The following is a 27,362-nucleotide window of genomic DNA, read 5'->3' as shown; positions in this document are numbered from 1 at the left end:
TCGATATAATCGCCGTGTTTATTAATAAATAATGACCCCGCAAGAAGGCGCTCGGCGAAGACTTCGTTCCAACCACGCGTGCCTGAATTGCAGGTTAGAACTTCATTTATGATTTACGATCAAAGACTGAAAATAAGAAAAGGAGAAAGAAATCTCGATGTCCTGGAGAGAAGCCGGCCTGCTCGTGCTGTGTACGGCTTAACCAGTCGTGTTTCTACCCACCCGTGTCCAAGCCAGGATCAATAGGTGGCCAATCTGTACGCACCTTTTTGCTCACATGAATCGCGCTAACGAGGTCCAGAAGGATCGACTTGCCGAGCTCGAAGAAAAAGTAAACCTCATCCTAAAGGGAAGCATGTATGTATCGCCCGAGTCTGCTGCAACTTATTGCTCACGCCTGGCGCAGACCAACCCGAGGGAGGGAATCAGTCCTCGAAGATGCCAAAGACGTCACAGAGGCAAGATTCACACAAGGTAGCCAGCCTCGAGATCGTCGCGACTCGAGTTACAGCGACCCGTCTCCTCCCAACTTCGCATTTGATGATACCAGTCCCCAGCCTTCCTCCTTGGCCGTTGCCCGAGCGGTCGATTTGTACATGAAGTATTGCCACCGACAGCCTGTCTGGTGTTTTAATTTTGAAGAACATGGAGATCTGGAATCGTTACCAGAAGAGCTTATCTGTAGTATCCTTGCGCTGACGGCTCGGTTCTCGCATGAGGGGGAACACGCACAGCACCATGCGGATACGGCGAAGAGTTTGATTATGCTGCGGATTGCGAACGGGACGGTGGAGTTGAGTACGATTGAGGCTTTGTGCTTGCTGGCGTATTCTTCGTTTATTGGTAGGTGTTCATACTGCACTTCAGCCTGCATACGAGTTTCTGACTGAAGTAGATGGCGATATGCACCTTGGTCGATTTCACCTCGGACTTGCATTTCAGCTCTGTCGATCCGCTCTACTCGATACCGAGTCCGCATATACACCTGGAGACCCCCACCTGGAGCGCAAGAAGAGATTATTTTGGAGTCTACAGCTACTAGAACAATCATATGGCCGCCAGACCGGACTGCTGAGCATTTCCTCGGAGATCTGGCGGCCGGCGGACTATTTCACAGGCAACGGTAGAGAGCCACAAAGAGATACTGAGAAGCCTCCCCCATTGCCGCGAGACACAATAGGCTGCGCTACGCCAGATGATACTGGCATCTGGAGCATGACGATCCACTTTGGCTGGGTGTGGAGCAAAGTACGGACATATGTGTCTGATTGTGCAAACAACCGCCTACGCGAGCCTTGGCGCCACGAGTCGATGTATTCCATGGTGCTTTCCGACCTCACGGAAATCGAGAACCAAACACCTCTTTGCCATCGATACGACCATGTGCGTTTCTATGATCGACAGCCGGACGAAGTGATCCTCAACCGTGCGTACTGGGTCCCCTGGCTCAAATTACAGTTCATGTACCATGCCATTCTCACCGTCCTCAACCATCCTTTTCTGTATATCATGGCCTCACGGCATAATCCCAACCTGGCCATTCCGAACAGTTTCTGGCGCCGGTCGTCGGAGTTGGTACTTCTGCATGCGACGTGGATCGTGCGTATGATTGACATGCTATCGGACAAGGACGTACGACTGACCGATCCCTTCTTCGCGCATGTGGCTGCTATCGCCGCGACGGTTCAGCTATATTACTGCTGTGCTGGTGACCCCAGACTAAAGTACAAGTCCCGGGCGGATCTAGCCCGCTGTAGGGTGTTTTTGCGGTCATTTGTTCCGTTTTCACGGGCGTGTGCATCATTGGTATGTCTCCTGCGGCAGATGATCAAAACAAAACTGACAGAACAGAATCGATCGCTCGACCGCATGACCCGGATTGCAGCAGGCACAGAGAATGTAGACTACGACAGCTGGGTGCCATCCAAGATTCATCTGAATATCCCCTTGATGTGGGATATCCTCCAGTTTACCTGCAGCGACGATTCGTATCCCGCTGTCCCGTCTGGGAGCCTCTTGCATTCCTCGCTCAGTGCTTCTGCAACCAGAAACGACGCAGAGGAAAGCTCTACACTCGAAATTATTGTGACCACTTCGCCTGAAGTTACCGTCAACACCGCAGACGGCGGACAGGGCGTACCTATGCCTCTGTATCGGGCCCCAAATTCGTCAAAGGACGGCGATATGAGCCCAGCTACAGCCCCACGGTCTATGCCTCCTTCAGACGCAGTGGTAGCTCCCATCGACAGCCTCATGCTCAACACGCCCTGGCTCTGGGCTGATCCAGCCCCATTTGGAGACGTGGATGATCTCGACTATAGCACGTCCGCTCCGGCGGTAGGCGATATTGAAGGTTCGGCGTGGTGGAATTTGGGAAATTTATAACCTGCATGCAAGCGCCAAGCGTTATGAAGTTGTGATTGATGACTCCATGGTCCTCAGATTGTGCACTGCTTATATTCCATGACTAGGACTAATGAGCCTGCCGATACGCGACTTACAGCCTGGCCATCAAGCCACGAATGCACCACTGAACCAGCGAGTCTCTCCCGTGCGACATGAATTTATCTTTCCACAGCAGAGCAACACACGAAGCATTCAGCATTCCTGCCAGCGAATACTACGAATGCAACGACTAACCGGATGAGTCCCAAAGCGACTGCCTCTGCCCGCATTGATAGCCAAAGCAATTCATGAGTCCCCATCATTACGCTGAGCCCCAACGCAGATTGTATAGCTAAGGCTCGGTATTTAGGACCAGGCACTTGCCGTTATCGCCACGCCGGTTGCTCTTATCAAACCAGCTTCCATTTACGTTCATCTGCGACCCATGACCCGATGCCGATAGCGACGCCATATCGATCATCATGAAGGCTAGGTCGGTGTATCACAATGTCTTAAAGTGACAGTACAGGTGTGTGAAGAAAGAACACACATCATTTGTATAACTATAGCAGGCAATTACTCTGGTCGTACATATTGAAATTGACTAGAGGAACCTGTCAGTGCGTTGAATAGCGTAGACGAACCAGTAAAAACGCGACATATAAGTAGAGGAATGCCATTCCCGAACCGGCAAACTTTTCCCCTCTGAACCCCACATGGAGACGTTTGAATGACGAAAGTGATTAGATAGGACAGGCAAGACGCTATTTTTACCCCTCTAGTCTGGATCCCGGCTGCCGTTCCATGGCCGATCATCTGGTCGGTTGGTACGGTTGCCTTTGCCGCATCCCACGGTTCGTCCATCATGACCACCACATTGCACGGAGTTGGCTATCAAATTGCGGGGTAGTAATAGATGAATATACACAATCATGTACATACAAGTATGACCATGTAGAGTCCACCACTAGCACTCAATGCACCAACATGGCACCCTCACCACACATCGTCATCATCGGCGCTGGTATTGTCGGCGCAAACCTCGCCGATGAGCTGGTCGCCCGAGGATGGTCCAACATCACCGTTGTCGAGCAGGGCCCGCTGCAGATGCCCGGTGGCTCGACGTCGCATGCTCCAGGCCTAGTCTTTCAAACCAACCCGTCCAAGACGATGACCCGTTTCGCACAGTACACGGTTGAGAAATTGCTTTCTCTGGAGAAAGACGGGCAGAACTGCTTCAACCAGGTTGGTGGCCTGGAGGTCGCCACCACACCGGAGAGACTTGAGGAGCTGAAGCGAAAGCATGGCTATGCGTCCGCGTGGGGAATAGAGGCGCGGCTCGTTAGTCCTGCGGAATGCGTGAAGATGTATCCGCTTCTGAACGAGCAAATCGTGCTCGGGGGACTGCATATCCCTAGCGATGGTCTGGCGCTCGCAGCGCGCGCCACACAACTGCTGATCGAACGCACGCGGCAGGCAGGCGTGCGATATCTAGAAATGACGCCCGTCACCGGTATCCAAAAGTCCGGGACCGGTGTCACCGGCGTCAAGACCGCCAACGGCGTTATCAGCGCAGATATCGTTGTCTCCTGCGCAGGGTTCTGGGGCGTCGAAGTGGGCGCCATGGCCGGCGTGCCCATCCCCCTCCTCCCTCTGGCGCACCAGTACGCCAAAACCACACCCGTCCGGGCGCTGGCAGGCCGCGACATCAACCACCTTCCCAACGGATTGAACGCCACATTCCCCATCCTCCGCCACCAGGACCACGACCTCTACTACCGTGAGCACGGCGACGCCTACGGCATCGGCTACTACGGCCACCGGCCCATGCCCATCGAGGCTGCCTCCCTCGGACATACCCCGCACCATGTCGACGAGAAGTCCATGCCCTCCAGGCTAGACTTCACCGCCGACGACTTCGCCCCAGCGTGGGCCGAAACGCAGAGACTCCTCCCCGTGCTACAACAATGCCAGCTCGCCGACGGCTTCAACGGCATCTTCTCATTCACGCCAGACGGCGGACCGCTCGTTGGGCCTGCCCCAACTCTCGACAACTTCTATGTCGCCGAGGCAGTCTGGGTGACGCACTCGGCTGGCGTTGCACGCGCACTAGCCGAGCTACTGACGGAGGGCTCATCGACCGTCAACCTGGCCGAATGCGAGCTCTCCCGCTTCGAGGACGTCCAGCTAAGCCGTGAATACGTGCTTGAAACCTCATCACAGAACTTCGTCGAGATCTACGATATCCTGCACCCGCTGGAGCCGCGTGAGTCACCCCGGCACTTGCGGGTGAGTCCGTTCTACGCGCGCGAGAAAGTGCTCGGCGCGTTCTTCCTTGAGCTGGGCGGGTGGGAGAGGCCGTTCTGGTATGGAGTCAATGAGAAGCTGGTGGAGTTTCTTCCGGCTGAATGGCGGCCTGTGGAGAGGGATGCCTGGTCGGCGAGGTACCACTCGCCTGTTGTGGCGGTTGAGGCGTGGAAGACGCGGAATGCGGTCGCGATGTACGATATGACTTCTTTCCATCGCTTTGAGGTATCCGGGCCGGGGGGGAGCGAGTTGCTGTGCCGGTTGACGACGAGCGGTGTTCCGGCAGTAGGACGAATCGCTTATACGCTCCTGCTGAACGAGCGGGGTGGCATTCGCAGCGATATTTTCGTCACGAGGCTCGGAGAGGACCTGTTCCAGATTGGCGCAAATACAGCGACTGACTTTGCATATCTCTCCCGTGAGGCTCGGCGACAGTGTCAAAAGTCTCCAGCGCACTGGGTTCAAGTGCGCGAGGTGACGGGACACACCTGCTGTCTTGGTCTTTGGGGCCCTCGCKCGCACGATGTCATTCGCACGCTTACGACTGACGACCTTTCCAACACCGGGCTGCCATATATGCATGTTAAGCGCAGTACCGTCGCCGGTCTCCCCATCACGGTCCTCCGCAAGTCCTATGTCGGCGAGAGCGGGTGGGAAATCCAGACGAGCGCCGAATACGGACTGCGCCTGTGGGATGCCATATGGACTGCAGGCCAATCGCACGGTCTCATTGCCGCTGGACGAGCAGCCCTCAACGCTTTGCGGCTGGAGAAGGGGTACAGGACCTGGGGCGTGGACATGAACAGCGAGCATGACCCGTTCGAAGCGGGCGTGGGCTCCGCGGTACAGGTGGATAAAGCGGAAGACTACGTGGGTAAGGCTGCTGTGCAGCGGCTCGCAAGGAGACAGCCTCTGCGTCGTCTGCGGTGTTTGACCATCGACGATGGGCGGTCGATGGTGATGGGTAAGGAGCCCGTGTTTTGGAAGAACAAGGCTGTGGGATACGTCACCACTGCCGCGTTTGGGTATACGATCCGCAAGCCTATCGCGTATGCTTGGCTTCCTGCATCGATCAAGGAGGGCGAAAGGGTGACGGTGGAATATTTCGGGAAGAGGATCAGGGCTACGGTTACAAAGGAGCCAGTTTATGATCCTAACGACCGGGCGCTTCTAGTAGGGGAGATGGTGGCTGGGCCTGAGTTGAGGCCGTTAAAGCATCTTCTATAGGCATATTCGTTGCATATAAATCCGACGTCTACTGAATGAGATCATGACTCATCTTCTGTATCAAGCTTGCTATTTTGCGTGATCTAGGAGATAGAATCCTAACACCATTTACCTACATTCACTCATATAACTCATCACTAACAGGATATTTACCTCGTATACTCTGCCATCAACAGACAAATGACATCTTTGCAACCTGACGATATCCTCGGCCCCTTCTGTCCCGAACTCATATCGACTATGCACACCAGATTGGTGGGATTTGCCAACCCCAGGATTCCCCGCATTATGACCTGGGGATCGATTAGCGAGCCCCGCGATAATAATAATACCGACATGATCCTGTGGCAGGAGCTACTTATGATGCTCTGGGGACCCCGCGCTGGCCAAGAGCCAATAGGTGGAACTAAGAATAGTTCAGTGGAAGCCATATTCGCATAGATTCACGCGCACCGGGCCAAGGGAACGCCTGCAGGATCAATGGAGACACTGCAAATTGCTGAGGGGCTGGTCATCGCCCGCCTTGGACATCCTGGGTATATATCCTGCGGCTTCGGCTGAGATTCCGTCGGAGAGATAAACAGTTCTGTCCCGTAAAGTTGAGAATTCAAACAAAACAGTGAACGAATATGAGAAGCTTCAGCTCCTTCTTCTCTGCCTCCATAGCGATGGCAGGCTTAGCCTCCATAAGCAATGCGGCACCAACTGCGCGTTCCCAGCGCCAAATCCTCCTCTGCTCCGACAGTACGACGATGCCATATGGCACGAGTAGTTTAATCCAAGGGTAGATTCGCCTTCCAACAGGACAAAGAATGTACTGACTCTATAGATGGGGCTACTACATGCACAACTTCTTCGACCTGAACATCACCAATCTCGCGCGCGGAGGGCGCAGCAMCCGCTCCTTTATCAACGAAGGGCTCTGGGCGTCTTTACTAGAACGGATCGTCCCCGGTGAAGGCACGTTCGTCCTCATTGAGATGGGCCACAACGACAACGGTGATCCGAGGACCGACGCGAAGAACCGAGCTACGCTACCCGGCATCGGGCCCGAGAGCGTCGTCGTGGCTAGTAATGCCACCGGAGGCACAACAGAAACGGTGTACACGTTTGGCCATTACCTCCGGAAAATGATCAGTGATGTGCGGCAGGCTGGTGGTGTTCCGTTGCTTAGTGGGATGGTCCCGATCATGTCCTGGACGGGGGATGTTCTCCAACGGGACTGGCCTTTTGCGGATTATGCGCGTGAGGTATGTGACAGCGATATAGGGTAAGCGTGCATGGTGATGGTGAACTAAGCGATGTACAGGTGGCCGAGGAAGAAGGGGTGGAATATATCGATCATACGAAATATGCTGTCAATCGCTGGCAGGCTTTTGGTTCGGTCAATGCTACCATGCCCTATTACCCGCTAAATGACTATACGCATACAAGCTGGCCCGGAGCTGAAAGTAAGTCTTGTGCTGAAATGAAGAGGAACTCGCTGACTCTGGTATAGTCAATACGGAAGCTCTGGTGACAGCTGTCAAGTGTGGCCGTTACCACTGGAGAAAATCGCAATTGGCTCGCTATCTGAATCACAATGCAAGCAAAATTGACTATGCTTGCTAGTTTACTTCGCCACAGATAGCAGCTGTTGCAAAAATCGACCTCGGGTGGAAAAGCGTATCCTCGGGATCAATCGACTATTCCTGAGTCTCTGCATGCATTTCGCGAAGTTTTTGTATCAGCGAGATAGACCAGATGAATACATTTCCCCCAAAGAGCGAAAGCAGGAAGATATTCCTCAAGATCCAGTGTTGTCCTTTAACCGTAGTGTTGTACGCCATTATTGTGCCTCTCAGGTATCACTGCTCTGAGAAATCTTCCCAAGTACTATGGAAGGTACCCTCATTCGACCGGAGACTAGATGAACAATTCTTGTCATCTTTATTGAAGATTGTTGAAAACCTGGGGTCGTTTGGTCTCTGCCCGAATTAATATGCAAGGCCACAACAACTTTGAAGGCATTTATATTCTACAACAAAACAGGTCCGGTATTATATCCGTCTGCAGAAGACACGAGGTCTTTATCCAAACGAAAGCCCAGGGCCTTGGCTTGCTAAGCGATGAATGGCGAAGCCCACATGGGGATTAACGGGGTTACCCAATTGGTTGAGGAGGCTTGACCTATAGTATCAAAACCACTAAGGCAAGCTTGAATGCCATCTTCTCCAATGATAGTCTATTTTTACATTTGATTGCTGCTATATCAGGTAATATGGGCATCTTTACAATGTAGCTCGCGGACAAGGAGATTATCTGACAGGGTAGTCCATGATCTGACCACTCGTGAACAACTGCCTGCTGGCGAGACCCTAGACTGTGTCTTAACTTGGCTAATGTCGCCGCTAACTGGCAATAAACTAGTCAATTGCCGGGAGCCCCTGTTCATCGAAACGAGGCTGAACTCACTATATTAAAACGGCGTGGCCCGCGGATTTGCGGCATTATTCTAGGTCTTCGGCCATCTTTCTCGTTCACAGTCGCTCATTACTGTAGTCCTACTGCAGACCTTCTATAAGTCTTTAGTCCGTGCAATCTTCGATATATTGAAATCTCTCAAAGTGCTTACGCCTCCATTCTTTATTCAGCTTCACTATACCATCACAAAACTTCGAATCATTAGCAAGATGCATACCCAAAGTATTCTTTCTCTTATGCTCCTGGCTGCAATTACCACTGCCGCAATTGCCGAAGAGGTCGTCACTCTTTTCCTGCCCGAATTCGATTCTCATTCCCTTGTAGGAAAGGTCATCGGTACTGTATGTTATTTCGTGCAGCTTTGGTATCGCACGTCTCTTCAAAGAGTAACAGGATACATTGAACCCCGCCGCCAGATGCTAACCCTACACCTAGGACGGTCCCTTGACTACCTACGTAGTCAACTGCAATCCCAAACCCAATAATCAGAATTTCTTCGAGATCGGCGACTGTGCCGCCTCATCCAGCGGGTTTAGCATCGTCCATGGACCTTCCACCTTCCGCGGTGTGTTCGAATATCCTCAGTAGTAAGATTTTCCATGGAATATGCCTACATATATCAAGTTTACTCTAGTCGCTTCTTCCGTATAAGGCTTACCAGGGGATAGTACCATGGCCGAGGACTGCGCAATCAGTGACTCCACTTCCGTCTCTTGTGTTGTGACCATGGCCTACGGCTCATCTACTAGCGTCGAGGCTATGGCTACTATCGGTCCTGTGGAGGATATGTACCAGACGCTGACCATCACGGGGACCGAGATTGCTAGTATCTCGGCTACTGCTCAGGCATCTACAACTGCTGGAACTGCCACGGCTACAGGATCCTCGAGGGTGACGACTACTACGGGCGCTTCAACGTCGATGGGGGAGACGGGGAAGGACACGGCTGTGATCAGCAAAAGCACAAACGCCGCTGCGGCGCAGATGACGGGTCATTCTAACTGGGTGGTTGGTGGTGCGGCGGCTATGGCGATCGTTGCAGCGATCTGATAATTAAGGAATATAGCATGACCAAGTCCTAGTTGTTATGAAGAGCTTGGCGTTATTCGGTAAGTGGCAGCCGTCCATGGTTCTCAGTGAATGACAGCATGACCATGTCTACATCATATTTAGCGCTTATCAGAGGCACCATTCACATAATTTCCTTTTCTTAACAAATTTGCTCTCCAGTTCGAGTTCTGCAAAATGGCAACGAGCCCTGACTCTTTGATCCTCCGGTATTCTGGCTCGGAATTAACTGACGAACACTCTTTCCACAATCACTTAGTAGAGAAGATCTCCGAGGCAAGGGCAACAAGAGCAACAAGAGATGCCATCTACGCCGAGCTTGTTTACGACAACATCGCTCCTTCCTGGATGGAAAATGTGGGGGATGCACTTGAGCGGGCAAAAGCTGGCTTCTGGTAAGCGAGTATCGTCAATGTAGTAGCATAAAAGAACGATAAAGCGAATAACGTATTTGTTGCCGTTAGCAAGAGCTATAGCCCTTTCACTCTGATCCTCCGAGTTGTAGCAATGCCGTCTTTTCTGCACAATGCCGACCAGGTCTGGTATAACCGAAGCCAGACTCAATGGCTTGTCTCCGGACAACTCACTCAGAATGAGTTTGACATGCTGTATGTCACAGCAAATACCGGTAAAGCTATGCACCTCCGTTCGTTCCGTCTCCTGCAGTTCTAATGGTGAGAAGATTACGAATTCCCCGATGGGCCATTTGCGGGCATCCGCAAGTCACCCAATGTAGCAGTCGACGTGGAAAACGCCATGGTGCCCAGAATTGTCATTGAGAGCGGGTGGAGTGAATCCCTCGACGAACTTCGTGAAAACGCAGGAGAATGGCTCGTGGGAGGAAATGGCGCAGTCCAAGCTGTTATCATCATAAAATGGACACCCAGCCGGACAACCCGCCGTGTCCGCGGCCTCGTGGAGCTTTACACCCTGGACAGAAGTGGCATGCCTCGGCTCGAGCAAAGAGAAGTGCGGATAGCTTATCCATCATCGTCGTGTTTAGCGGACTAACGACGAAAGAAGGAAATCTTCCCGATCCCACCGGGTATTCAGCCAGGTAGTCAGGAAATAAGCCTAACGCGGCGGATGTTTTTTGGTCGCTGGGTCAGGCCTGGCGCTAGCCCAGAGGATGTTCTTCCTCTGGACGTTGGTAGGCTCCGCGTCATAGCCCAGGTTGAAATGTCAAAGATGGGGTATAGCCCTGCATGACTGAAGACTAGCCACACGAGAATAGTATAGTAATACTGGCAGTTTCCAAAGAACTATGGCTATTTGACAAAATATTTCCATCCAAGGTAACCAGACACACCCAACGCAGGCACAAGTAGCGCCCCCAACCGGAGCATAGCGGCTCTGGTTCTCTCCTTAAAGTAGGCCCCCGCCATGGCCTGGAAATTACCGACGTCGTTGCGCAGCGGATATTCCTCGTCTGGAATGGACACTCCCAGGAACGGGCAAATCTGCTCCCATCCCAGCCCATCTTCTAGCTTGACGACCAGGAGACGCTCTTTAGGAACCGTATTTTTGACGGCCTTGATGCTGTAGTCGAGTTTCAGCAATCTCCTGTGACAAAGTCATATCTCAGGGCACCTACTACTCAATATAGTTCCTCCTGAGAGCAGCCTCATTACCCGGCTGGCCCGGCTTTGTGCCGTCAGCCATGGCGGCGTACACGGTCACGTTGAGAGCCAGAAAGATGCCTAATTCCTCGTCGAAATGCTTGAGAACGTTCAATGGAAACGAAGCCGCCGCCTGGACGACAAAGCCCGCCGTGCCGTTGATCGACTTGGCCCACCTATCGGGGTCCCGCTCCGTCAGGATGAACTTGACCTCGGGATCCTGTGCGTACTCGTCGAGGAGGGCTGGGCCTAACCAACTCGGGATCTCAACAAGGCACTGTTGTCTGATAAGTATCCTGAACGCTGAATCCGTTAAGTAGACACGTACATCATATTCGGCAGTCAACTTGTCCATATCAGCCTTGTCAAACCGTTTGATTCCCGACAGCCGATTATGCTGCGCGGCTACGGCCTCTCGGACGGCTACCATGTGTTGTTTGCCCTGCCCATGTACCACTTCGTACATGTGGTAGGGCTTGTAGCCGAGTATCTTCATTGCGAAGTAGAGGCCAAGCGTCCCAGTTCTGAAGGTTGCTTCAGCGACATGTAGTACTCCACGCGAATGGTAAAGGTATAGCTTACCGGCTACAGCTGGCGATTATGACCTTGGTCTTTTTCTTCTCCGCTGGCGCAGGCAGCTTGTCGATTACTCGCGACATGATGATGGTTGTTGCTGTTGGGCTCTGGTAGTTGAGTTACAGTCCCTGAAGGGGAGGTCCCAACTTCTTATAGAAATTATTCTCAGGTTATCGAGCTTTGCTTACTTTTAAAACACGTACGTGCGACAACAAATGAGCAGTAAGCGCTAGAGGGTAAGCTCTTGTCGGCTGACGACTCGAGGTCTATCATGATATCCATATCCAACAGAGAATACGCTTCGAGTCAGGCGTTCCATGGGCTTCCTGGCTGAGGTCACTGGACCAGTGCTGACCGCTGATTAGTCTGCCGCTCCATGATTGGGACGACGCGGTTGTGTCACTGGTTGATTTGCCAGCCATGCTTACGTTACTTCCCAAGTTGCTGGATAGACTTTGCGTTGGCGTGGCTACGCTCGTACTCCGTATACCGTATCTACTTACGGAAGGTGTCCGAAATGAGAGTGAAACATTCGGCCCAAGATAGATTTCCCCTTTAGGCATTGACCCCCACAAATCTAAAAGTAGAATTCGCCAGAAAAATATTCCTTCGTATTATGCCGAGAATATTCAATTAGATATATTTACTCTGTACCGGCCCCAAGTTAGCGACCAGCTATTCCATCTGAAAGTCAATAATATCAACATGCAGTCCAGGTGGCACTTCCACCTTCTGCAGTTCCTCGATCTTTACATCATCCGGTGCTTCGACGCTGATGGGATATCTATCAGCCTCGTCCTGCCCAGGAACTTCAATAAGGAATGGAAGCAGCATACGACAGAAAATGTACAGGCGGAGTGGTCAATGTGGAATCAAAGACATCGGGGAACTTGAGGTTGCGATCGTGGTATATCTCGCGAAGTCTGCAATCCGCATTAGCTCTTGCACTGCACGGCTGCTACGTCCATACTTCTTGGTCAGCTCTTCCCCGTCGCCGTAGTACTCGTGCGCGAGCTCATTGTCGAAATGGACATCGAAGGTCTGTCGCCAGTGAGAACGATGCCATGCCTCGGATAATACTCCCCGACGGCGAGGCTTACCAAGTCCTTTGTCATTTTGCAGTATGTACAGAATGGTTTCAAATTACATTGAATGTACAGTTATTTGCTTTCACCACTTATTCGATAGAAAGGGACACTGTCTAGTTATATGGACGATGGTGGTGGCACATATGCGGAGTGTTTTGAGTTTGTGGATGACGTCTGCGATGATGTACTCCAATCATTCTCCAACATCTGACAATTGTAATACTATGACAAATGCTTTGTCCATCGCCCTTTGCTTTGATTTTTGTATTGTACAGCTGTAGGATCAAAAAACGTTGTCATTGGTACTCGTCATGGATTTGTAGCAGGTCGCAAATATATCTAACGTGGTATATACGTGGCCCCAACACCTGCCTTAGGACCTTAAGGTGGCTAACCAGGTATAGCTATGGAGGTTTTGGAAATGTAGTCGCTTTGTAATATGAACATAAATACAACCTCGCTTTACATGGAAAAGATATAGCAGAATTTGTGCTGGTTCACTTTTCTGAATTTTCATGCTTTAATAAGTACGCATGAAGCGACTGATGACTTGCGCAGCACTGTGAGACTGTACTGGGGCTGCGGAGAATATTGATGACAGTGGTCCTTTGGCTTTGAGATCGCCCAAGAGCGTTAGATGCCAAGCTTGAATCAGAGAAGGCCATTCATGCATGCTGACTTAAGAACTCCTGGAACGGGATTGTCAAATTCCTAACAATTTATAGATTGAGCGAGAACGTTTCTTGGGCCCCTGTTGTGCCGGGACTACTTCGCCATCTGGTGTGCGTCTGAGGAGGTCAGAGTAAAACTCATATTCAGAGTGACCTAGATGCTTTATCTCCATGATTAGGCACATGTATCAGAGTCGAACACAGCCGAGACATTACGATATCTAACCTTCCCAGCCTTGTAGTACACTCACTTATGTTTGTCTTCCAAACAGCCGTTACAATGATGGTCGAGCTGATATTGTCCTCGCTTCACCCAGTTGTGAATGAACTTCTGCAGCAGATTTGCATCGAGAGCTACATACTTGATATCTGGTCGGTCTTGCAACGCGCGGGCCGTGTTCGTTGGATCGTAGACAGGAGTGTTTCTGCTCGTCTCCAGCCGGCTCAGGTCTTCATAGACAGGCTCATCGAGCAACGGCATCATCGATTCCAGTGCATTCTCGGGCGAGTCTCGGATCTTGTCCACCCATTCTTTATAGTCGATCATCTGCACAGGATATCCAATTTCGCGCAGCATTTTGTACTTTTGGTCGTAGTCAACTGACACGGATCTGTCAGGCGGCACAATGTGATATGCTCGACCAAGATTCTCCCGGCTGGATGCAATGTGTAGAATAGCCGCGGTAACATTTTCCACTGTCACATACTCCAGGCGCTGGGTGGGAAGATGCGGAAAGTAGCCACTCTGGATGCTGCCTATGATCAGCCGGGAGAAAAAGTCATTCGCGTTTGTAATACTCTTTTGGCTGTGGCCAATGATGAATCCAGATCGGTAGATTGCAGTCGGTAGCCCACTAGCCCTCGCTCGCTGAACGATTCCCTCGGCGACGAATTGACTGGCCGAGTATCCTGTATCGTACGGGACGGCATTCGCGTGTGGCATTAGTGGCTCATTCTCATAGACGCGTTCAATCTTGTTAATGAATCCAGTGACGGTCCAGACATCGATCGAGGAGACATAGTGCAGGGCCTTGCGACGGCCCAACATCGCAGCACGAATGATGTTTCGTGTACCCACAACGTTAGGGACATAGTACGCCTCGTACGGCTCGCACCAGTTGACCCGTGCACCGACGTGGACGATGACGCTTGCCCAGTCGGTGAGCCATTTGAATTGTTCTTGCCCTTGCCCAAGGGTACTATCCGACAAATCGTCCTCCAGAACTATGATCTTCTGCGTTGTCTCCAGCCGACCATCCCAGAGGTCATATTTTTCCAGCGTCTGCTGGATATGGGCGCCGGCACTGAGGTTAGCCCGGCCTCGTGCAAGGCAGGCCACTTTCTGGACTGATGGTATGGTTAAGAGCAGATGGAGAATATGCGCACCCCGGAAGCCTGTGGCGCCGGTGAGAAACACGCGACCTCGTTTTCTGTCTACCAGTCGGGAGGCAGGAGATCAGTATCCAGGTGCTTGGAACCCTGCACGCATCGCTCCAAGCTGGGTAGTTCGGTAGTCTTGTCATCCGAGCTGGACAGAAACTTGGAAAGGCCCTCGACCGTTGGGGTTTGGTGGAGCTGGGCCAGGGTGATGCTTTTTTCGCGATCCTGCCTGATCTGCCCAATGAGCCGAGCAGCATGGAGAGAGCTCAGTCCATGGGAGAGGAAGTTGTCGGTGGGGGTAATCTCCGATTTAGTCAGGTATTCCTGAAGTACGGATGCAAGCCAGTCAACCAGGTCCTCCATCTCTGGACTGTTGACCTCTTTTGGCTCCTGAGTTGCATCGCTCTGCGAATGGCTTCCATTCTCTTCGTCGCAGGGCTGCTCTTCATTGTCTGGCTGAAGTGCCCTCCTGTCAACCTTCCCATTCGCGGATAAGGGGAAGCTGCGCTTCTCGTACACCATGTGTGGAACCATGTAAGATGGCAACCTCTGTTGCACCCAATAAACCAGCTCGTCAGATGGGAAATGACTATCCCAGTCGGCCGGAATCACATATGCTTCGAGATAGTCCACGTCGCCTTCCTGAACGTACTTGACCACGCACGAGTGGACCTGTCGGTGTTTCTCAATGCAGCATGCAATGTCCCCCAGCTCTACCCGATATCCCGAGATCTTGACCAGGTCATCGGCTCGGCCGATGTACTCAAGGAGCCCACTATTGTCTCTCCACTGGGCGAGGTGGCCGGTTGGATAAAGCCGGACCGGCTGATCCGAAGTGACACCCATTGTGGCCGCGTCTATAAGAATAAAACTCTTCTCGTTCTCTTCAGGTCTGTTCAAATACCCTGGCGACACCTGAGGACCTGCAAAACAGATCTCCCCAGTGTGCCCTGGCTCGACAATGGGCTGTAGGTTATCACCTAGGAGTTGTTTCCTCATACCACCGCCTCTGTAAAAGTCTCAGATGCAGCTCAGGGATTTATATCCGCTTCCTTGAAATACCGGCATTTATATTCCGAATTTGTCGACCTGCATCCCCCTGATCGTTTCCCCGTCAGTTCACGGACAGTGAAGAGACAAGATGATACTTGTTTGACGTAGCACTCGAATATACAGAATAGCAGCTTGCCTGGATGTGTCATCGCAACAGTCCTCCCTCCTATTGCAAGCATTCATGATAATACAGTGAGCTCACTTGATTGGTATTTAATGGTTGTCTGAGTAGTCCCAACTGGCTTGACAATGTCCTTCTAGTCAACTGCTCTGTTCCTCTCTCTCATGCCCCTATTGATTTCACGCCAGCGTCGAAAGTGGAAATCCAGTGCCAAGGCTGTGGCAGCAGTTGGATTTTATCACAGATTCTAAGCTTCTTACAGCTGTGTGTCTTGCCACTAGATTTGAACATTCTAATTGATATGACGCACTGAAAATGGTAAATAGTTCGTGCATGTTGCAAAGCAATAGCTAAGAGCCCGGCGCAAGATTGTATATCTTCTTGATATCCCGCAAGGTCTCCTCGAAATCAATCTCCAGATCCCTAAGGAGACCAGTCTCCACATCGAATATCCAGCCATGCACAACGGGAAACTGCCGCTCATGAAAGCTCTGCTGCACCGCAGCCGTCTTGATCACATTCCTACAGGACTCGATGACATTCAACTCCACAAGGCGCTTATATCTGGCAGTTGCATCCTTAATCTCATCTAGCTCCCGCTCATGCAGACGGTACACATCGCGCACATTCCGAAGCCAGGGGTTGAGGAGCCCCAGATCGGAGGGCGTCAGAGCGGCTTTGACACCGCCACAGTGGTAGTGGCCGCAGACGACAATGTGCTTGACCTGTAGATGGCGGACTGCGTAATTGATGACCGACATCACGTTGAGGTCCGTATTGGGGACCAGATTCGCGATGTTCCGGTGGACGAACACCTCTCCAGCTTCGAGACCCATGATCTCGTTGGCGGGGACGCGACTGTCACTACAGCCGATATACCTGGTCTTGTCAGTACGAAGGCTAGATTAACCATTGTGTTTTCTTACAGATATTCGGGGGTTTGTCCTGCCGAAAGCTTGTCGAAAAAAGCGGGGTCTTCTTTCATTTTCGCCGCGACCCAGGCGCGATTGTTCTCGAAAATACGCTCATGCGACTGTTTGAGATACTGCGGGACAGAGTCCCGTTTCTGCTCGGAAGACTCCATCATGGACAGACGTGAGAAAAAGTGATTCTACAGATGATTTGGGAGGAATTACGCCACGAATATTTGTGGGTACGGAGGATGGCCTGATTGATGTGGATATACGGAGTAATGTGGCGTTCATCGTKGGGCGTGTTGTGGCCCAGATACGTATGCCTGAGGCATGCATACTGCCAACTGGCTTAGAAAGCTCTCAATTGTGTTAATCGAAAGGTTCTACAGCTAAGCTCCCTCTTCAACACCGTATCCATGGGTTCTCGGTCTCGTCTTATACTTTTCTTTCTAAAAAACTGTTTAATAGCCGATCACCATCATGCTTCTACTAACTGGTAACCTGTTTTCGACGCCCTGTCGTAGACCATGCCCCAGATATTCAGCTGGTCCTTCTGCAAAGCCTCTGCAGCCTCAGGAGACTGGCTTAACGAGTGCACCTGCTCAAGGACATTTAGCTCCACCAGCGCGCGGTCGCGTTCGTTTCCTTTCAGGCTGTCGAGGGTGTGATGATGAGACGAACGTAGAGTGTCAAGTATACTTTTTCGTCAGTATAAACCGCAGAGAGAGATATTAATAGCTTACCTGCTCCAAGGTTTCTGCAGACCAGCATTTACTTCTCCATTCGCAATATGACACCCGTAATGTCCGCATATCACGATATTCCGGATCTGACTGATGTTAGTCGCACCCACCCTCTCCTAGGAACAACGAACTCACCTTTAACGAGTCCAAAGCATATCGCAGGGTCGTATTGCAAGATAGGTCGTCCACCATCATGTTTCCCAAACTCCTATATTCGAATATCTGATCTGAAGGCAAACCCAAGGTCTCCAGTTCATCGCACCCGCTATCCGAGCAGCCAATCAATAATACCTGCTGCCCCGGCTGTCGACGCCACGGTACAGAGTCTGAACGCAGCGCTTGGAGTTGATATCTGTCGGAAATGTGTTCACCCATCTTGCAATACGAAGAGGCAAAGCGGTTCGAGGTTGGGTTGTATCTGGCAGGAGTAAGACTGCGGAAACTGAAGACTCGGGAACAAGACATAGATGTGCGTGCTAGATGCGCTCAATTGCACCACGTATCTAGGGGGCAGACTCGATAAATATGTGTTTTACGCCTCGCAGTTTCCATAGACAAAAGCTTTGTCCAGGAAAAAGTGGAACAACAAGGAATAGATCAATCTCCGAGCCCTTACTTTGCTTTCGGCCGAAGCGGCGATCGCTCGGCTTTTGCTTAGCTTCGTCCGAAACGCAAGTACATATCTCGGATGATCTAATTTTAATAGACACTAGAATACTGCTTAAGCTAAATGTGGATCAAATGAGGCCCTAGTCCTATTGCCTGATGAGTGTTGAATCGAGTGTGGAATGAGGAATGGACCGAGGCTATACCAAAATATATATTCCGCCTCACACGCTGATCCCAACCTAGACTGTGGTCTGTCGGTAATTATGCCTAAAAAGGACTCCACGATCATAAGTTATGACCCCTAGCCAACTCTTCAACTGCTAAAGACAACACTCAAGCTACCAACCAGTTTCGCTAAACCAGCGATGCTGGAGTGTCTCCCTCGCAGTTATCCTCTTTGTCGGGTCTAAATTCGTCATCTTGCCAATCGGGTCCCTAAGATGAGGCTCTACATAGCCCCAACGCTCAAAAGGCTGTCTAGGATTTTCCGGTCCAAATGTGTTGGCGAGATCTTTCAAACGTTCGTAAAAGGGTTTTCTTCTCCAATATTTCAAGAAACCTATTGAGGCCGTCTTCGTCCGTAAAATAGGATATATGCCGGCGAAGGACATGACACCATGAGTCCGCGGAGTCTAGTTCATCTCGCTGACACGAAAGACCCATCTCATTGACCGTCACAATGATCATCTAAAAGACATTAGCAACGTGGAACCACAAAGTGGGTAGAAAAGGGTAGTCATACTACAACCCCAAAGAAAAGACATCCGAGGCTTGGTTCTGGCGTGATCGGCGTCAACTGTCAGGGCTCCTCCATACTGCATTACCGTATAGTGGACCAGTCAGCCATTTCCCTGTAGGTACAATGACTGTATCCTCGAGGTCTGAGGTTTGCACGCTTTTGACAACGACTCCACCCTCAGCACTTTCCACATAATCTACAAGAATGTTATTGGGCTTGATGTCTACAGACGGTCAGTAGTATGGACATGTCATTCTCTGAACGTGAATACTTCCCGTTATGGAGAATATCCCTATCATGGAGATCGACGAGGCCTTGCAAAGCACTTCGGAGAATATATCTCCTTGTATCTTCTGATAATTTTCTCTGACTTAAACGAAGCAGGTCTCCAGACAAGTACGAATAGATGAACATCTCGAGATCTTTGACGGTATCGACCACCCCTCGCACGTTTGGGCAAGTCGATAACAATTTCTGGAGGCTCAGCTGGTAATCAAACTCGCCCTCAATCATGTTTTTCGCTATGAAATTCTTTCCAAAGGCACTTGCGCGCAGTTAGCAGGAGGCTTCAGGCGGCTCAGGAGCAACGTACCTCGCACGGTATACACATAAAAGCGGCTTTCTTCGCTCAGCAAGCACTTCTTCAATCCTATAGGTTCGCCCAGAGTCACTTTTGAGCATCGCACCGAGGGTGAGAGGCTCCTTGCTCAATTGGGACATGTGTGACATGGGGTAACCGCGTGAGATTCGCTGTCCAAGACAGAGTATTCGGGATCGTAGTGTTCCTGCATGCAACATATTTGAATCAGCAGGGACCACAATGACTTAGGGACAAGTATTGAAGGGCAGAATGGAAGGGGCATAGTTGATGCGTAACTGCAGCCAGGGATAATAGCTTGGCAGTGGCTGGTGTGCCAATCACACATAACTCCAGTCCCTGATGACATGAAGCCATCATAGCATAACGACCTGGGTTTATTTGTAGGGCCGTGCCCTTGAAGGATCCAGTGATACTCTTTGGATAAATGAACCTACTGTGGTAATTTTACATGTCTTGATGATCGTAAAATTAGTAGGCACATGACTGCAGGACTTGCATAATTAGCTAGCATATTACATACTAGACAGTACGCTATTCCCGAAGACTAGAGTCGCCACAAAAGATCAAAACGGGTACACCTAAACCCGGAATCAAGAATGTAAACATCCTAATACTAAGCCACAGCCTTCTCGGGATGGTTAGCAGGGAGAACATCTGCTATGGTCTCGTCCGTGCCCGCAAGATCTTCCTCAATATCAATGTGATCGCGGATCTTGAGGAAGATGACGGGGGCAGCGACCACGAGGGAGGCGCTGAGGAGAACCCAGTTGCTGATGAATTCCTTCTCGTACGAGAGCTTGCGGGCATCAAGGTTATTCACAATAGCCGAACCGCAGGACTGAATACCCTTGTAAAAGCCGACGTAGTTGGCCGAGCGACGACCGGAGTTGGAGAGAGAGCCCATGAACCTATTCATTTCGATGACAATTAGTCAACAAATTGGTACAGTTTAAAGAGATATAACATACCAATAGACGCTGGCTTGCCAAGCGGCATCGTAGAAGCCATAGAAGATGTACAGAAACATTGGGCCCACATAGCCGGGGGTCGACCAATCAGTTGGAACGAAATCGGGGTTGAGCTTGGGATCGACGCTTTCGCGGGTGTATGTCTTCTCATACGCGTATCCGCCGCCCCAAATCGCAAAGGTGAGTATGAAGAGGACGGCCCAGGTGATCTTGGCCCGAACAGAACGGCGGACGCCCTGGACATCCAGAAGGTATCCCCAGATGGCAGCTGCAGCTATCTGAGCCAGGAAGTATAGAAGACTGTTAAGAGCCTTGGTTCGGGTATCAAAGTGAGCGCCGTTAACTGCGTTCTGCTGGTAGACGTAGAACCAGTTTGAAGAGAAGAACATGGGGAAAAGGAGGACAACAAAAGGCTCGAAGCGGAGAGTTTCCCAGAGGCCGAGTAGCTCGGACTGCCAGCTAGGATGCTTCATCAAGATGACACGACTGCCATCGGGTCGAATAATGTCGCTAGCGTTGCAGAGGCAGAGAGCGAGGATTGCACCGACGAACATCAAGACGATGAACCCGATGTAAGTACCGTCAGACACAGTAGTGTTTGTCTTGACATGGATATTTTCTCCCAGGGGAATCTAAGTCGCGCGTTAGTCAGTCTGTAAGAATACATTAAGCAGATAGACGTACCAAGCTGCCAATAACAGCACCCATGTTGAATATAGCCCAGAACCAAGCAAAATACCGGCCCTTCTGTTCCTCAGTGGGGTAGGAGATCATGATGGTACCCTGCGCGGTCCACAGAAGACCGGCGCAAATACCGAGCCAGGTCCCAGCGAAAATATTGAAGCCGGAAACGCTGGCGTGAACAGAGACCAACAAGCTGATGGCGTAGATGCAATATCCGATTCCCCCAAAAGCGAGAGTCCATCTTACACCGAGCTTGTTGATAAAAGTACCACCAAAGAAGCCAAAGACTGCGAAAGCACTGTAAAGCGCCGTGTTCTGTTCAATTATCAGTGGTAATATTTACAATTCGAGTGACATCTGACGCACCATGTTGTCTGCCAAAGTCGCATCCGTCTTTCCACCACCGCCTAAGCCTCCGAGGGCGTTGAACATTCCGGGGCACATGAAACAGACGAACGCCACCAACAACAACTGGACGCTAGGCGAGGCATACCAGGGAATGTCGAAGCCAAAAATTCGGCGCTGTCTGTACTTCCATCCTGCTGGTAGATCTAGAGGAGCGTCGATGCTCTCAATGCGTTCATGGGGAGTGATTTCCACAGACATGGTGGAGTGTGCGCAGAGATAATTACCAATGCGGATAACGGGGACTCTGAACGAAGATGCTGTTGATGACGGGAAAGCATCTTAATTTATTTCGTTCTTAGTGTTGAAAAGCGATGAATGAAAGGAATAGCTTCCCTGCAGAGCCACGTGAAACTGATACTACACTCCAACCCTTCAACGTAGTATTCAGTATTAAATCGATTGTTTCCATGCTGACGGTCCCCAGTATCTGTCCAATAATACAGCCCGGATTACAGGCTCCGAGTCACGGGTGGCTGATAGGAAAGCAGTCGGGTAGCATAGCAGCGTCAGCCTTGCTACTTGACCCCCTGACCCCGCATGGATGGACTAAGCATCGTCCTGGCCTGTGCCGGTCCCACCCCCGCAACCCATCGGTTCGAGACCCATGGGACCAAGCTAGGCGAAGTGACATGCTTGGGAAGCTTTGAGATAGCCACAAGACGCTGTAACATATGCTGGCCAAGCTTTACTTTTCTGAAGGGGATGGAACGCAGCTTGGCCAGAGGCGCTAGCCGCTAGGCAAGATAAGGTATCAGATAGGAGACTTTAGCGAAATGTAACGTTACCAAAAGTGTAGCACCTGAAAAGTGTTGAAGATAAGAGCTAATGCGCTGTCTCAGCTGTTGTTCTAAAATACGAAGCTCGACAGTATCATGTTGGAGCTTGCTTATTCTAGTCAACATTATATATCTACTGTCAGCAAGGCAACAAACCGCTGGAGTCTGCATGGATGTAACCATAACAGGAATATGGTGTTATCTAAATAGTGATAGATTACCATTTTTCTTACTTTCCTGGTCAAGGTGTGAGTGAGAGGACTACTGTAAGCTATTGTTCCAGCACTGATAAGACCTGGTCCACTTTACAGCTGTTGAAGGATGGAAGTTCTCCAGCTGAAGGGTTGGATGAGTATCTTTATCTCCTATAGGAACCAATCAGCCTAGCATTAGGCCGCCCATTGTGTTCACCTTGTGTCAGACGTAATTGCTCCCAAGGACAGCATTTAATGCGGGGAATCCTACTGCTGACCAATGATTTTCACTACGGAGCACTGAGCTATAAATAGCTTCACAGATAAAGGGTCAGAGCGCGGACATGACTCAATTATCTCACTGATACAAGCGAAATTGTCCATTCCAGACTTTGTTCCTTGATAATATATCTATCTAGTCATCCTGGTCCATATAAAAGGCGAGGCCATCACAACAATTCTCAATACATATGTGAGCATGTATCATGAGAGAGTCATATAGAGTAGCTAGTCATATTATTGTTTAGTCTTGGATTTCGGCTAGTAGTCTGAGAGACGCCTGATTGCCTAAAGTCCACGGCCAATATGATTCCCGCGGCGAGCACCAGCCTCGTTGTGGTCGCGACTCACAAGTCTCCTCTCTCCATCCTTAGCTTTTTCCACAGACGACCCGCAAACATATATAAATATCAGTTAGAGCCCATATTCAAGCTTGATTCTCGCCATGACAACCAGAAACCTCAATAGAACCTGGTGCGACGTTGTCTTCAATCAATATGCCGCTGATTTCGACGCCGACGTTCCATTCCCCGTTCGCTATCTGATCAACGCTCCTGTATGGAAGAAAGATATATTCATCGAAATTCCAATCAAAATCCCAGTCGCCACCTTCCGCCGCTCCGTCTTGACGTTCGTCCGCGCAAAGCGCCTGGACTCTGATCCGGCCTACCGCGATGAGAACATCTCTGTTAGAGCACGTGTCTCTTTTCGAGAGAGACAGGCTCAAGAAGCCAACAAGCAACATGATGGTCCGGGAACGCAGGATCCTGCTACCGTTGCTGGCGACGCTCAGGACAGTCGCTGAGTGTGGGAATCTGGCGCCTACGTTGACGTGTACTGCAAAGCCACTCCATCGGCGCTCTACCGTATTTGTCGGTGATAAGTCCAGTTTCAGTATGATACTTAGCACAAGTGCTAGGGCCAAACTGTTCAAACAGTCCGAGAAAAGTTTTGCTACGTCAAAATCCTTGGTCTGCGACGACATCATAGTAGACAACCTGGGACATGTCTACGTAGAAGTCATGATAGACTGGTTATCGTTAATTAGGAAAACCTCGCAAGTAGATAACAGGATGCAACAACACTTAGCAAGCACAGTTAACTAATTTCAGTAAAGAGGAGAATCAACATCAAAAAGTGATTAGGGAGAATTTGGCGTGCATCAGGTCAGACCGATTTTGCGCCGATATTGGCAAGCCAGCCAGCAATAATCTCATTAATGGTCTCAGGGCCCTCCATTAGAGCCCAGTGGCCTGTATCGATCTTCTCAATGGTTAATTGAGGGATGGCTTCTCCCATCCCTTCAGCCAACTGCGGGGGCAGAGAAAGGTCCTTGAGAGCCTGGATGAAGAGCACCGGAACGTTGATCTTACGGTCGATGATAGCGAGCTCATCCTTCTGATTGATTTCCATGGTACGATACCAATTTACTATATGATCCATATGCGTGAGAAGAGTGTTCCAAGGTAAAATGTGTGCAAATGAAGCTGAAGATCAGGAAGGGGGGCATCTTCGTAGACTTACGAGGTCCGTGGATACCGTGCTGAGCAATTCGGTCTGTATAGTAACTGATTTCCTGGTTAGAAGAATTTTCCGTAACTGTCAGCCTTATAAATTCTTTGGCATCACTGTTAAGAGACTGTAAATCAATTGTGGTTGAACAACTATTTGTTACTCACCTCTGTGCTCATATACGGGGGAGCTTTGAGCTGCATCAAGATCTCAAGCAGAACTCCTTTGGTGGGATCGAAGCCATACTTCCCATCCTCTGTTATTCCCCCGAACATACAAATCAGAAACTGTCTGATCTGCTCTTTGGTGGCGATTGCTTTCTCGAGTTCTCCACTCTTAAACTGTATTTGATACTTAAAATTTGGGAGAACATCCTCCACAAGTAGTTCCAACGGAATATACGTCGCAGAAGGCGGCATGTAGGGGACGCAAATCGTAACAACGTGGGAGACCAATTCCGGGTGCCATAGCGCAATACGATAAGTGAGTGCGGCGCCCCTTTAATTGAGAAACTGGCTGTTAGATGGTGTCTCCTATGCGGAATTTGAATTGGAACTCAGGGAAACATTGGAAAAGGGAGTGTTGTAAGGAAGAATGTACCAATCATGACCACAAACCACGATCTTTGATTCTCCTAGTTGAGATGCCAGTTCCTTGACATCGTGTGCCAGACTTTTGTGACTGTATAGCGTATAATCATCCGGGGCGTCCTAAATGTGCTTCATTAGAGAGAAGAAACCTGCAACACGGACAGTCTAGCTGGAGGAAGCTAGTGAGGGCAAGGAGATGGAGGGATGAAGGTGGAGAGGAAAGTGGAAATGAAACGTGCTCTTACAGAATTGGCATATCCTAGGCAATCAGGAGCAATGACACGAAAACCATTCTCGAGCAACATGGGGATCTGGTATCGCCATCCTATGGACAGGTCAGGGAATCCATGGATCTGGTTTCACCCCAGTGTTAGTATGTGGGACAGGCAAGAAAAACATGCCTACAGCTAGCATGTATTGCAAGGATAGCTTCGAAGGAGATAAAGAAAGACCGTACCAGGAATACGGTAGCTCTATAACTGCCGGGTGCTGGCTGTCCAAGGAGGTAACCTGATAAGCATTCTCAGTTTAGTCACGGCATTGTGCGTGGGTTAAATTATTGCATTGTAATGGACCACTGCGGAGAAACTGGTGACATGCGCATCCACAGCAAGAGAACATCGGGCATTGACTGAATATTTGGTGAGATCCTACCATAGGTCTTCCCGTTGACATTTGCTGTTTTGTGCAGGATCCTGTCATCCCCATTGAGACTGATCTTATCGACGGCCATTTTATTGAAAAGAACTTGTACGGTGTTGAGAGATATCCGCTTGTTTCAACTATCAATGTCTGCAGACATACCGACTCTGGTTTTATATCCTTTCGCTCGGTCAGTTTAAATAGACATTACTGTTACTACTATCTGAACAAGGTGTTTCGGTCGTAGGCTTCCCCGACTGTATAACTAATTCCCCATCCATGTTCTGATAGAGTAGTAGCAAAAAAGTGCTTGGCGAGAGTCCTTTGACTCAGATTGATAATCAAAAATTCCAAGCTGCGAAGATTGGTATCTGAATTCCTCCGCGGACGATCAATAACCAGTCACCAGTCTCCTGGGAAGTGGACACACTGGAGGTCAGACACTATGTACAATTAAGGTTTCCGCGGTGGGAGATCATTCGCCTTCTGGCATCTGGTACTTGTCTCTCGCTATCTGCCACACGGTTTTGCAAACGCTTCTTGGAACTTGAGGATGTGGAGTCTTAACATCACACCGAAACGCGCAGATTGATTTCATCGGAGGAACTTCAAATTAAGGTCGCCCATTTTACAAACATCATCAGTGGCAATAAATGTGTCTCGGTCAACTGAATAAGCCACCAATATTAGGAACTTGGTACCGTGCAATATCATTCAAGCCAAATCTGGGTGTTAGAAAATCACGTCTCTTGAATACTTTATATCACGATGGCCTCCATTTTAATTACAGCTCAAGAAGAGAACACTCTTTTCTTAGTTAATTATGCTACTCCTTTGCCTGGGAAAGCTGAGTAAGTAAATGATGTAGAAGTCTGACTATAGAACTATAGCTCTCTAGTTAATAGGTTGTACTGCAAGCTAGGGATAACCAGGGAATATACATTTATCTTCCCCTGTGATCTGGGCGAATCCCGCAGAAGTAAAGAAAGGGGGAAATATAATCAGCTTCTCCAGCTCAACAATTAGACAAGTCTGATAGCCAGAGAGGAAACTGCAAAGTAGAGATAAGAAAGGAGGTGGAAGGCGCAGCCATAGTTTCTGATGGAAAGAATAATGGGGGGAGTGGGGTTGGTAGTAGCTATATGGGCAGACGAACAACAGCAATGACTGGAAGGGTGCAGAATATTGGGGGGATTTGGGGGGAAAGAAGAAGTTAGGATGGAGGAGGTTAGAACAGCAAGGTGATAGTTCTTACATACTCGAACTCGTGATGATGGCGGTGTTTATAAGACAGCATATTGGGAGCTCATACCCAAAACAGGGAATTCACAGATCCTCGCTTTAGAGTCCAGAAATAAGTAAGACTTGTTAAGCTTAAACCTTCTATTGAGCTCCGGCCTCCGGGTAAGACAGTTCAATGACTAGGGCAATATTCTGAAATTTGCATAACACATCGTGGCAGGTCACTTGGCCAATGCTTTCATAACCAAAGATCTAAAACGTGATGACGCAGCGATGAAAGTAACTCTGACAAATCACGGAGGAAATGAAGATCAACATAGTTCTTGATAGACGAACAGGTTCTGCTATGGCATGGCCACAAAACAGAAAACGGCGTTCATGGACACCTTGCAGCACCAAACTTGGAGTTCCACCAGAACCCACAGCATCGGATGTGAAACCTTTACGTAGTCCTGTCCAAGGGGGCCCACCGGAGTATGTTGAGTACTGGCAATACAATATAT

The 27,362-nt window shown here is 50.0% G+C and overlaps 13 protein-coding genes across 13 annotated transcripts; 6 read left to right on the top strand and 7 right to left on the bottom strand.

The window, feature by feature from the left end:
* Positions 1-277: 277 nt before the first annotated feature.
* On the top strand, positions 278-2,385 carry Asppvi_009516 (putative C6 transcription factor; the record flags this gene model as incomplete). Its single annotated transcript, XM_043305370.1, has 3 exons — positions 278-357; positions 407-843; positions 896-2,385. The coding sequence occupies 3 exons, from the start codon at positions 278-280 to the stop codon at positions 2,383-2,385; spliced, it is 2,007 nt and encodes a 668-aa protein (XP_043161305.1).
* Positions 2,386-3,372: 987 nt separating this feature from the next.
* Positions 3,373-5,919, top strand: Asppvi_009515 (GcvT family protein; the record flags this gene model as incomplete). Its single annotated transcript, XM_043305369.1, has 1 exon — positions 3,373-5,919. The coding sequence occupies one exon, from the start codon at positions 3,373-3,375 to the stop codon at positions 5,917-5,919; it is 2,547 nt and encodes an 848-aa protein (XP_043161304.1).
* A 668-nt stretch (positions 5,920-6,587) lies between these two features.
* On the top strand, positions 6,588-7,530 carry Asppvi_009514 (rhamnogalacturonan acetylesterase superfamily protein; the record flags this gene model as incomplete). The annotated part of the gene is made up of 4 exons (XM_043305368.1): positions 6,588-6,703; positions 6,749-7,169; positions 7,229-7,370; positions 7,418-7,530. The coding sequence occupies 4 exons, from the start codon at positions 6,588-6,590 to the stop codon at positions 7,528-7,530; spliced, it is 792 nt and encodes a 263-aa protein (XP_043161303.1).
* Positions 7,531-8,591: 1,061 nt separating this feature from the next.
* Asppvi_009513 (uncharacterized protein) lies at positions 8,592-9,432 on the top strand (the record flags this gene model as incomplete). Its single annotated transcript, XM_043305367.1, has 3 exons — positions 8,592-8,723; positions 8,818-8,969; positions 9,051-9,432. The coding sequence occupies 3 exons, from the start codon at positions 8,592-8,594 to the stop codon at positions 9,430-9,432; spliced, it is 666 nt and encodes a 221-aa protein (XP_043161302.1).
* A 195-nt stretch (positions 9,433-9,627) lies between these two features.
* On the top strand, positions 9,628-10,461 carry Asppvi_009512 (uncharacterized protein; the record flags this gene model as incomplete). Its single annotated transcript, XM_043305366.1, has 3 exons — positions 9,628-9,845; positions 9,915-10,078; positions 10,133-10,461. The coding sequence occupies 3 exons, from the start codon at positions 9,628-9,630 to the stop codon at positions 10,459-10,461; spliced, it is 711 nt and encodes a 236-aa protein (XP_043161301.1).
* Positions 10,462-10,718: 257 nt separating this feature from the next.
* On the bottom strand, positions 10,719-11,728 carry Asppvi_009511 (uncharacterized protein; the record flags this gene model as incomplete). The annotated part of the gene is made up of 4 exons (XM_043305365.1): positions 10,719-10,989; positions 11,045-11,346; positions 11,398-11,593; positions 11,652-11,728. The coding sequence occupies 4 exons, from the start codon at positions 11,726-11,728 to the stop codon at positions 10,719-10,721; spliced, it is 846 nt and encodes a 281-aa protein (XP_043161300.1).
* A 592-nt stretch (positions 11,729-12,320) lies between these two features.
* On the bottom strand, positions 12,321-12,760 carry Asppvi_009510 (uncharacterized protein; the record flags this gene model as incomplete). The annotated part of the gene is made up of 4 exons (XM_043305364.1): positions 12,321-12,429; positions 12,482-12,568; positions 12,616-12,686; positions 12,746-12,760. The coding sequence occupies 4 exons, from the start codon at positions 12,758-12,760 to the stop codon at positions 12,321-12,323; spliced, it is 282 nt and encodes a 93-aa protein (XP_043161299.1).
* Positions 12,761-13,651: 891 nt separating this feature from the next.
* On the bottom strand, positions 13,652-15,630 carry Asppvi_009509 (putative PKS/NRPS-like protein biosynthetic cluster; the record flags this gene model as incomplete). Its single annotated transcript, XM_043305363.1, has 2 exons — positions 13,652-14,708; positions 14,843-15,630. 2 exons carry the CDS (start codon positions 15,628-15,630, stop codon positions 13,652-13,654), a joined length of 1,845 nt encoding a protein of 614 aa, XP_043161298.1.
* A 678-nt stretch (positions 15,631-16,308) lies between these two features.
* Positions 16,309-17,042, bottom strand: Asppvi_009508 (carbonic anhydrase; the record flags this gene model as incomplete). The annotated part of the gene is made up of 2 exons (XM_043305362.1): positions 16,309-16,837; positions 16,885-17,042. 2 exons carry the CDS (start codon positions 17,040-17,042, stop codon positions 16,309-16,311), a joined length of 687 nt encoding a protein of 228 aa, XP_043161297.1.
* Positions 17,043-17,350: 308 nt separating this feature from the next.
* Positions 17,351-17,990, bottom strand: Asppvi_009507 (putative carbonate dehydratase; the record flags this gene model as incomplete). The annotated part of the gene is made up of 3 exons (XM_043305361.1): positions 17,351-17,570; positions 17,616-17,701; positions 17,751-17,990. The coding sequence occupies 3 exons, from the start codon at positions 17,988-17,990 to the stop codon at positions 17,351-17,353; spliced, it is 546 nt and encodes a 181-aa protein (XP_043161296.1).
* A 2,187-nt stretch (positions 17,991-20,177) lies between these two features.
* Asppvi_009506 (DUF895 domain membrane protein) lies at positions 20,178-21,822 on the bottom strand (the record flags this gene model as incomplete). The annotated part of the gene is made up of 4 exons (XM_043305360.1): positions 20,178-20,472; positions 20,533-21,164; positions 21,217-21,531; positions 21,583-21,822. The coding sequence occupies 4 exons, from the start codon at positions 21,820-21,822 to the stop codon at positions 20,178-20,180; spliced, it is 1,482 nt and encodes a 493-aa protein (XP_043161295.1).
* Positions 21,823-23,318: 1,496 nt separating this feature from the next.
* On the top strand, positions 23,319-23,678 carry Asppvi_009505 (uncharacterized protein; the record flags this gene model as incomplete). The annotated part of the gene is made up of 1 exon (XM_043305359.1): positions 23,319-23,678. The coding sequence occupies one exon, from the start codon at positions 23,319-23,321 to the stop codon at positions 23,676-23,678; it is 360 nt and encodes a 119-aa protein (XP_043161294.1).
* Positions 23,679-24,040: 362 nt separating this feature from the next.
* Asppvi_009504 (alpha/beta fold hydrolase) lies at positions 24,041-24,804 on the bottom strand (the record flags this gene model as incomplete). Its single annotated transcript, XM_043305358.1, has 3 exons — positions 24,041-24,303; positions 24,398-24,449; positions 24,553-24,804. 3 exons carry the CDS (start codon positions 24,802-24,804, stop codon positions 24,041-24,043), a joined length of 567 nt encoding a protein of 188 aa, XP_043161293.1.
* Positions 24,805-27,362: the final 2,558 nt, after the last annotated feature.

This window comes from Aspergillus pseudoviridinutans (genome assembly GCF_018340605.1).
Source record: "Aspergillus pseudoviridinutans IFM 55266 DNA, scaffold_7, whole genome shotgun sequence".
In the NCBI taxonomy this organism is placed as follows: Eukaryota; Fungi; Ascomycota; class Eurotiomycetes; order Eurotiales; family Aspergillaceae; genus Aspergillus; species Aspergillus pseudoviridinutans.
Note: the sequence above shows the minus strand (reverse complement) of the source record. Positions and strands in the feature narration are given on the sequence as shown.